Raw genomic sequence first — 10,558 nt, forward strand, 5'->3', positions numbered from 1 at the left:
CTACCTATTTCAACCTTTATCCATTACTTTTAGCTAAATGGTTCAAATAGTTAGCTAAAAGTAAGACATTAAAATCGTTGAAATAGTTAGGTTAAAGTTACGAATAAACGGTTGAAATGTTTGCAAAAATTAGTCAATTAACCAATCAAAAAGTTAGCTAAAAATAAAAAAAAATGGTCGAAATAGTTTGCTAAAAGTAACAGATAAATTGTTGAAATAGCCAAATTAGTTAGCTAAAAGTAGGCTAATGTTTGAAGTATATATCTAAATGTCATGAATAAACATTTTTAAATAGTTAGATAAAAGTAAAGTAGGTAGCTAGCATTGCTTGTCTTAGAACCTCGTCTTTATTTTCCCTATAATTGGTGCCAAATTACATAATTATTTTCAGGAAACGCTCAAGAATTTATTTGGAATTAACAGACAAAAAACACCTGATGACCTACTGTATTTTTCGTCACATATTGCTGATACAGTTCAATATTAAGTCATGAAGGTGGTGCTCGCAAAACCACCAAAATGCTTTTGAGCGGTACAGAATTGATGCTTCCGTCTTAATTGAGGATAACTTCCTCTTCTCACTTTACCAAAGTGTATTAGTAGTAATATTGTTTGGCCAGACTAAGACCTTTGGCAATAACTAAAATAATTGTCTCTGCCAGCCACTTTGACTTCCTGTAATAAATTGTTCATTTTTATGAACATTTCTAATAAAAGGCAGCCTGCAGTGTAAAGCTACTGTGAGAAGCAGATCTGACCCTGTGAGTGGACGTTCTTTGATCTACTTCATTTCTGCCGTGTGTGGGTGGCGAGGGGAGCTGCAGAGATTAATAAATGTGCAGTCATTTCCACCTCTGCTTTCTCCTCTCTCCTCTCTCCTCTTGTTCTGTGAAATGTTTCAGCAAACAGCAGCATAAGTCAAAGTCATTCTGACCTCGCTCTCCAGTGCACGCTACCCTCTGACCATGATCTTTCCCTCCATTACATTTCAGAAAAGAGGTTCCGGTGCGAAAGAGAAAATGGCTTGTGTGCCCGCGCATCAGATTGTAATGATCTTTCTCTGTAGAGCGAGGCCAGTACAGTGTCAGGGTTAGCACTTCTATTTCCACTGGGGCCGCCCATGACGAAACTGAATGCAGCACAGCATAATAAAGCACTGTGAATAAAACACTGTAACAAATAGCACAATTTAAGAGATGAAATAAAATAAGATAGCACAATTTAGAGACCAACTTTTTATATTTATAATGTTGCAAACCAGGGAAATGTTGAATGGCGACATTTTTGCCTGGAAAACACAAGACTTTGATCCAGAAGATCGCTGTTCGTGTCCCATGTGTTACGTTCCAATCAGCTGTTCGTTCATGTCCCATGTTAACGACGTTCAGTGTCATTTTCACTTTACAAATGTAGTAGTTTTAAGCCCAACCATGTAGTTCTTTAAGGCATAAAAATCATAATGTCGTTGGGGTGTTACCTGTATGAGTGCCTACACTTGAGCTCTCTCTGTAACTGTCTTGTCCTTCTCCGTCCAGCTTCGTAAAGCCATCGAGGGCTCTGTGACGGTGAAGGGCGTGAAGGTGCGTCCTCCTCTGGCCAGCTTCCGGGACAGCGGCACCAGCAGCAGCGAGAACGAAGCCACCGAGCTCCACAAACTGTGGGATCGCCACAAGAGCATGTCGCTGCCCCGCGAACACACCCCCTCCGAGTCCGACGAGAAATCCCAGTGAGGGGAAAGTAGAGGAGGAGGAAGAAGAAGAGGAGGAGGGTGAGGAAGCATTGAGATCTTTAATCTCCCAAAGCCATAAAAATGCAAAAATCCTCAGGGTTTAGGATCAACATGTAATTCTGGAAAGTGTCCTACTGCTAGCCTCTTCGTAACTCCTCATCTACTCCTCTTTCTCTCCACCATCCACTTTGCTTCATGGACCCACCAGTGCTCTCTCCAGGAGTCTTGCACTGACCAAGCCAGACACTCCACGGGGGAGAGGAGCTCAACCTGCTCTCCATTAACCCTCGGGAACCCACAGCGATGTGGACTAGAGGGGGTCGGGGAGACTCATGTTGGTCGAATCCAACAAGGGAATGGGTTGAAATCTTTAAAAAGGGATTTTTTTTTTGTGTGTATGTTTAGAATTGAGATCAAAGTTTGGACCTGCAAAAGTTATCTTTTGAACGAGTCTTCCACTTGAGTATAGAAATTCAGCAATGATGACAAGGAAGAATAACGTGTGCGTGTACTGTAAGTGTGAGTGTGTGAAACGAGAAAATGTGTGTGTGAAGAGGGAGGTAGCAGACGACTATTTCTTATACGATTTTTTTTTTTTTTGTCTTTAGAACATTTAAATCTTTGTTTTCCAGCTTGAATAATTTTATTTCTGACTGATCAGGTGGTCTGGGTTTAACTGGAATTTGCCATTTACTTTGTAAATTACACTACAGTTTGTCCCATTGACGAGCACTGGACTAAGGGGACAGATGCCTTTTTCATTATACCTCTTTTTCTTCTCATCTCTTCACTGCGAGTCTTAATGGTCAGGTTGAGAGTTCAGTCTATGCAAGCAGATGTGCCTGTTGGCAGTGGCGGAAGCACCTGTAGCCCTTTTCATAGATGTACACTCCTTTCATACTGTAGCTACGGCCCTTACATTACAAAGACACATAGAAACACACACACAAACAAGAGCGCGGCGATGCACTCCCGGGAGTTTCTGCTAAATATAGCTCTTAATAACCGTTCCCGAGAAGGTTGGGGCGGATGGAGAAGGGCAGGAAGCGAGGGAGGGAGGAAGAACTGGGAGCAAATGGATGGCTGGAAGAATGAAGACATCATTACCTAACCAGCTGCTCTGGGCCCTCTCATCAATCTGTCTTTGATCGCCATGTTAGCTAACCTCCATTACTATCAGAGACACAGAACCCCCCCACTACCACCACCACCAGCTATATGATGTAATAGTCCAGGACTGAGTCAGACGCTGCTCTCAACATATACAGCAGCACATGATGATATGTAAGCAGCTTAATTAAAACCGCTTAAAGGGATAGTTCAGGTGTTTTGAAGTGTGGTTGTATGAGGTACTTATCCATAGTCGATGTATTACCTACAGTAGATGACGGTCGGCACGACCCCAGTTTAGAGAAACAGATAGGAGTTAACACACGGGAGCAAAGCAATGTGCTGCTGTGGACGGGGGCAGCACATAGTTTTTTTTAGGTGTCTAAAATACGTATTGCTGCTGCCCCTGTCCACAGCAGTACAGTAACTCCTGCGTGCTTCAAACTGGAGGCGTGCCGACCGTCATCTACTGTAGGTGATACACTGTCTATAGATAAATATCTCATACAACCCCACTTCAAAACATCCAAACTATCACTTTAATAGTAAACTGAAGCAGGATCCAGTGAGATTAACTGGAGTAAAAACACTAAAGGAAATCGGCAACTGACCACTAGAGAGTCGTCAAAGATGTACGTTTACCACTATGAGTCCAAATCATTACTAAATTATCGCTCCAGCTACGAGTCCGGCGTAGTCGATGGATTCAATCTGGAACTGGAGCAATGAATGATTAATGGCAGCGTGGTTTCTGATTCAGCAAGCAGTCTGACATGACAGATAATGTATAAGTACTGTGTATTTAATAATTCATGTCTACCATAATGCTTGAAGCTTGTCAGTGCGCTCTCTGCTCATCGACAGAAAAACATTGATTTGTTTTCCCCTTTCCTCCATCCCTCCATTTTTACCACTACTGACCCCCAAATACTATGGACGACGGAACCTGCCAAAATAAAAAATAAATAAATAAATGACTCTATAAATAAATAAATAAATATGTCATTAAATGTAGCAAAAATAATATAAAAAATGAATGTAATTAATTTATAAAATGTGACATAAATTGACATTTCTGTTTTAATTAGCTTCTATATTTATCTTTATATTTATTGCCTTATTTATTTACTCTTCTATTTACTTTTCACTTCTATTTAATTATGTATTTATTTATTTATTTTTGCATAAATAAATGCAAAAATAAACACATTAATAAAAATAAAAATTAATAAATACATTTCGAAAAAATAAAATAATTAAATGCATAAATAAATAAAAGAGAAAAATTTAACAGAAGATTAAATAAATAATGGAATTAATACAAAGATAAATAAATAAAGATGCTAATTAAAACAGAAATATCAATTCATGTCACATTTCATCAATTAATTACATTTATTTTTAACATTATTTTTGATACATTTAATGACGTATTTATTTATTGTGTCATTTATTTATTTATTTTTTACTTTGGCAGGTCCTCCAGAAAATACGTCCTTTAAGACACACTCCTTTTTTCCTTTTTTTATCTTTTGTTTAATTTTTTGGGGACCAAGCAAGGACGTCCACTACTACCTACAGAATCTGCTCTACTGTTTGGATGCCTTAAATATGCACTCGCACCCAACTTCATTGTGGTTTTAAGCATTTGACGCATCGCATGGATTAAACACGCACGGCTTTGCATGACAAGAGTGCATGTGAGATTAGTTTTATATGATCAAAATGTACCAAAAACAGAAGCTTGACAGTAATGAATATGGGACTAGTGAATGATGTTGTTTGCCATCTTGTGCCTGTATGTTATGTGTCTTTATAGCATCTTATTTTATACGATTATTTCACTTTGATCAACGTCTTCCATTCACCCATTGAGCTTTATTCATCGCCTGATTTTGAACCGGGGATGGGGTTATGCTTACAGATTAATATATTTAACATCATTCCTGTAATATAAAATCATAATTTAATGTCTTAACCAATCAAAATCGTTGTTTTTTTTAAAGAGATTTGGGGGGGCTTGTTTTATATTTGTTGTATTTTTTTCCATATTTGATGATTTAAAAGAGATTTTAATGCTGTCCTTTTATGTTTTTTATTCTTTGACATGCTGTCTGAAACATTTCTACTAAGACATTTATTTGCAAATAACACTATAACGGGGTGAAGGCTTGAAACAGCTGCTGGATAATAAAAAACAAATGTAATTGTGATGCCGAGGGAAGTTAATGCTGAAGAGACCAGCATGTGGTCCGTTGGTTACATGTTCATTCCACAAGTGCCTGCATCGACTCCTCTTCTTTATCAGCGGGAATAATAATCCACCCGTAAAGTGTTTGGATGTGGTTTTCTAGTCGTACGCATGTAGACGAGGCACTTTTCACACACAGATATGTAAGTTGGGTGGATGATGTGTCAGCGGGGTGTGCAATTGTCACCATGGCAACCTGTCGTTGTCGTCAGCATCCCTCCACCCCTCCCCCCATCTGCTCGCCCCGGGGACTGACTGAGATCCACTCGTCTGATTTGTTTCTGTTCATTTGTTTGTGCTTTTCATCGATTTTCATTATTCTGCCTTCTGCCAGACATTCCCAAATTGTTCGTCTCATTTGCTACCAGACGGATATAGACCGACTGCATATTTATTAGTCTGTATTAATCAAAGTAGAAGTTGTAAAAAATTACGTTGTTTTTTTTTTCATTCTTTTTATGGATGGTCTACTCGTAGGTAATCAAATTTGTGCAATAACTGTTGTTCATCTCACTTTGTAACCCAGTTTTAATTGATGACATGAATGCAAGATAACCTTATTTTTGTAAAGAAACCTGAAAAGTGTAAAAAGATGTCTGTATATGAGGAGAACTGACGCTCACAAGGGAGCTTGTGTGTGATATTTGAATGACGGTTTAAGGGGGGGAAGGTTTCCAAAAAAGGCCTCAATAAGAGCTAATAGAGAATTAAGATATTTAAGTTAAACACTGTGTGCACCTTTAGGTGTTTCAGCATTTGTTCAAGAAGAGACGTGGCTGCTCATTTTGTCTTTTGGAAACCTTCCCCCGTCTGGTCTTCTCTGTGGTGAATCCTGCTGCATGAACTGTAGCTGGCGCTCTCATACAAGCCCCCCCTTAAGCACTGATGCTGAATCAGTTTTATCATGCTCCCCTGTCTCCTCTCCTTCAGTCTGAGGGGGCTCTGATAAGACCAGATCCTCACATCAGCTGTGAAGGGTTATCTTTTATCCACTCCTCTTAGGGACTGTATACGTTGTACTGGAGGCCTCCACTAACCCCCGAGGGCCCAACAAGACTGAGCTGAACAAAATCCAGAGCTATTTTTCACACAGTAAAAATGAAACATTGTTTTGTATATCAGGGATGAATAAATGAGATTTTAACAAACAATTATTTTGTTGAAGAGTACTTTCTGTTTTATATCCCGTGGGTCTGTTATTCTGCAGCTGTGTGTCCTCTTCTTCCCCTTCAGCGACAGCTGGAAGGCACCTGGAGTGTTGTTTTTGTGCTCCGCTGATACTCCTAGTGGGGAAGCAAACACAGTATTGCCACAATAATGTTCAAATTAGTTCATTTTGTCCCCAATCTTTTTATAGCACAGGGAGGCAAAGGCTTTATAAAATGTGTTCCTAACCCTGCGTTATGATCGGATCATAGCCCTATAATTCAATCTGCATCAATCAACCCAACATACTTTTTCTGTGTACATGCATTGGTGCATGTAACTTTTAGAATTACATGCACCAAAAAATTTGAACCTGCACCATTTTGGTGTATTTGTCCTTCTTTCTCTGCACTTCTACCATAGCATGCAGCCGGATCCAAACGAAAGAAATTCAACATCGACCACTTAACGTGCACAGCTCTTAAACTTGTATTAGATTCGTCATATACATACAGGTACATACATGAAATTTAACCACTGATTAAACCCCAGTGGGCTGCTGTGAAGCGCCCAGGGAGCAACTTTGGGGTTCAAGATCTCGCTCAAGGACACTTTGACATGCAGACAGTTGGAACCAGGGATCAAACCGCCAACCTTGTGATTAAAGGTCGACCCACTGAACTACAGCCACCCCATAGAGGGTCAGATTTTACGTGTACTACCGTGCGTATGCACGTGGTATTTTGGGCCCTGCCACCTCAGTGAATAAACCATTTATCGAGGTGTAGTTGTTGCTATTAAAGAACACATTTCTTGTCAAACCTTATTTCTTTGCAATTATCAAGAACTTTTTTTAGGAAAATACACTGAAATACAGATTTTGTTCAGACACAAATTAAGTGGTAATACGTTATTGTAAGGGTACATGAATTATCATGAGTTCATGCATGCATCATGCAGTATTAGGGCCACATTGAGGGGAAAAAAATCTGAGATTTCCAGAATAAAGTCATAACTTTACGAGAAAAAAAAGTTGGAATATTACGAGAATAAAGTCATAACTTTACGGGAAAAAAGTCCTAATGTTACGAGAATAAAGTCATAACTTTACTAGAAAAAAAGTCGTAATATTACGAGAATAAAGTCATAACTTTACGAGAAAAAAGTCATAAGCTACAAGAAAAAAAGAAAATAACACGTAAAATTTCTACTTTATAATATTATGATTTTATTCTCATAATACTACGACTTTTTTCTCTTTAGAAAATAAAAACAAGCTAAAAATAAAAGCTAGAATAGAAGCTAAAATAGAATATATAACACACAAGAGTGAAAACTCTAGTGCAGTATAAGATCATTATCTGGTTTAATAAAAGGCAGCAGCAGCAAACAGGACAGTTTTAAGCTTTGATTTAAAAGAATTCAGAGTTGAAGTGGGTCCTGCAGGTTTCTGGGAGCTTGTTCCAGATATTTGGTGCATAAAAACTGATTCTGCATGTTTAGTTGTGACTCTGGGGACACTAAGCAGACCTGATCCAGACGACCTGAGAGGTCTGGATGGTTCATAACATAGCAGAAGATCAGAAATGTATTTTGGCCCCTAAACCATTTAGTGCTTTGTAAACCAGCAGCAGTATTTTGAAATCAATTCTCTGAGAGACAGGGAGCCGGTGTAGAGACCTCAGAACTGGACTGATATGATCCACTTTCTTGGTCTTAGTGAGGACTCTAGCAGCAACAGGTTCTGAATCAGCTGCAGCTGTCTGATCCATTTTTAGGAAGACCAGTAAAGATGCCGTTACTGTAGTCAAGTCCGCTGAAGATAAATGCATGGACTAGTTTTTCGAAATCCTGCTGAGACATCAGTCCTCTAATTCTTGTTATATGCTTCAGGTGATAGAAGGTCAAAGCCCATGACTACGCCAAGATTTCTGGCTTGGTCCGAGCTTTTTGGCCCGAGCTTTTTAACATTTCTCCAAACAAATCATCTACTGTAGGTAAAACACTGACTATGGATTAGTACCTCATACAACCCCACTTCAAAACACCCGAACTATCCCTTTAAAATACCTCATTGTGCAACGTGGGTCCTCCAGCATGTGAACCTTTTAATGTGTGATACAGCTGCTAAAGTGTTGTAGCATGAAAAATCCCAAAATATTGAAGTCAGTCAAGTTTAGCAGCGATACAGCTCTAAACTCAACTTAAGTGGGGTTCCTAGTTGTGCTGTCTCACGGGGAGTGTTAAGTGCAACAGTTGGCTCAGTAATGATCTGCAACCATACACTTTTTTTTTCACGGTGACGATGCGTTTGTTTCTTTGTCAGTGATTTTCGGTCCCCATCCGTCTGCTGCTGCCTCATTCACAACACACACACACACACACACACACACACACACACACACACACACACACTCCTTCATTCTGTTGTTTTGCTGTGTGTGAATGAGAGGAGAGCATCTGGACTGTAATGGGTGGAGAGTGCAATGGTGAAAGCTTAATGAGCTAAACGAGTTCATTCGTTAAGTAGGCTGCAGCTCCGTCCCTCGGCGACTTTCAGGTGGGAGCACGATACCTTCCCCGGAGAGGCAGACTGAGTTGTGCCTAACTGTGAGTGTGTGTGTGTGTGTGTGTGTATGTGTTGTAGAGATAATTACCTCCGCCGTTGTGTTTTTGGTTCCGTTGGTTTGTTTGTCAGCAGGATTACTGAAAACTATGATTTTCATGAAACTTGGTGGATGGGTGTAGCACGGGCCAAGGAAGAACCCATTAAATTGTTCACTAATGGAAACGTAAATACACATATCCAACCCGTTCTCACACCCAACTCGTCAAATACCGATGCTGAGTTAGTGGCCCTCGGCGTCGGATACCGATGCATCATTTAGCATCTGTATGAGACGCAACGGGCTTCTAACTAACTCCAATTCAAACCTTATTAAGCAGTTATTCTCAAAGTGGCGTCTGTGGCACTCTCTCAGGGGGTCCGCAAAGTAATTTGCTATAAATTATAAAATTGTTTTGTATCATTAAAAAGTGCATATCTACAGATGGGGACCATTTGCATCAATTCTTACAAGCATATTGTGTTCATCACTTCCACCCACGTTAGAAACTCTGATATGATTGTGACACACAGCAATAAGTTTATTATTTTAAAGTTGAAGAACTTACTGAAAGTCTGCTTTAGACTGGTAGGTTTAAATATCCGGATTTATTAGGACCATGCCAGTCTTGCTACTGTTCATTTTAGCAATGACCAATTGCAATTGACCTCAGATCAGCTCTTACTGCTTGTTTTCCCCCGGTCTGTAAAATCTTCCAGATGCCGTTAGGAGCACCGGAGGACACAGGCACATGATTTTTTTCAGGTTACCTGATCATGTACTACTGTCACGATAGAGCGACTCTTTTATAGAAATAACTTTTTTAATCATATTTGCACCAATCTCGCCTACTTCAGCTTTAAGTGTCGGTATTTGACTAGTTGGGAGTGAGAATGTGTTGACATATCATGCAATAAATAATTATACTCTTACTCACATCCAAAGTTGGATTGTCTGCAATTTAAAAAAATGTTTTAACTTTACGCTTCTCGAGAACAAGCAGTACTTTCCGTGAAGTTTGCGCTTGTGGACTTCAACCTCGTGTCATTCTGATCTTCTATTTCCCTAGTTTTAAGTTAACAGGAGTGTCATTTGTCATGTGCAGGAGATGAGTGGTGACAGGCATGAGATTTCATTTTGCGTCTGTTTGAAGCCTTGCGTCAGTCCCATTACCTTGATTATTATCAGTGGCTCGGGACAAGTGTCTGGTTGTCGTCAGAGCCGATGCTGCTAATATCCACCCATTTATTCTTGAAGAGAAACACACTGTGGACTCAGATCTGCTCACTTCCTTTTTAAGGATTGTAATGGAGTGGGGAAATAGTTACATTGAAAAAACAACCTGTACAACTAATAAAGCTAATTATTCAGTTGTTGTTATTTTGTAAAAATGCATATTTATTGCATGCACCAAATCCTCATACAACTTAGTTTGACACCACACTGTAAAAAGTACACATTTACAAGATTGAAAAAGTAGATTATAATTACATCGTTTAAATAAAAAGATAGTTAAACTGAGTTCAGGCAAGTTCTTGTAAGTCAAACATGCATTTCAGAGGGTTTTATTAGTAAAAAATCAAAGACACCTGAAAATATCTGACCCCCAATGGATCTGATCCAAAGTGTGCACTAGTTTTCACTCTTATTTTTCAACAACAAAAACCTTCAAAGCATTTTAAACATTCTATAATCGCAAAAACATCCACTAATCAA

At 39.3% G+C, this 10,558-nt stretch overlaps 2 protein-coding genes across 9 annotated transcripts in view; one reads left to right on the top strand and one right to left on the bottom strand.

Moving 5' to 3' along the window:
• The window catches only part of LOC141771212 (chloride channel protein 2-like), a 165,680-nt gene extending 161,588 nt beyond the window's left edge, over positions 1 to 4,092 (top strand). For 4 of the 8 annotated variants that reach the window (XM_074641234.1, XM_074641237.1, XM_074641239.1 and 1 more), the window contains one exon: positions 1,536 to 3,807. In XM_074641234.1, coding sequence (XP_074497335.1) covers positions 1,536 to 1,730 — 195 coding nt within the window. In that variant the 3' untranslated portion in view covers positions 1,731 to 3,807. Of the gene's footprint in view, positions 1 to 1,535 lie in introns of all 8 variants that reach the window. The other 4 variants (XM_074641231.1, XM_074641232.1, XM_074641235.1 and 1 more) reach the window with 2 other exon arrangements.
• A 6,163-nt stretch (positions 4,093 to 10,255) lies between these two features.
• hspb12 (heat shock protein, alpha-crystallin-related, b12) overlaps positions 10,256 to 10,558 on the bottom strand; it is a 5,892-nt gene continuing 5,589 nt past the window's right edge. The window contains exon 3 of the mRNA XM_074641218.1: positions 10,256 to 10,558. This exon is cut by the window's right edge and continues 354 nt beyond it. The gene's annotated coding sequence lies outside the window, so the exon portion shown is untranslated.

The sequence above is a fragment of the Sebastes fasciatus genome, chromosome 7 (assembly GCF_043250625.1).
Source record: "Sebastes fasciatus isolate fSebFas1 chromosome 7, fSebFas1.pri, whole genome shotgun sequence".
Taxonomy (NCBI): domain Eukaryota; kingdom Metazoa; phylum Chordata; class Actinopteri; order Perciformes; family Sebastidae; genus Sebastes; species Sebastes fasciatus.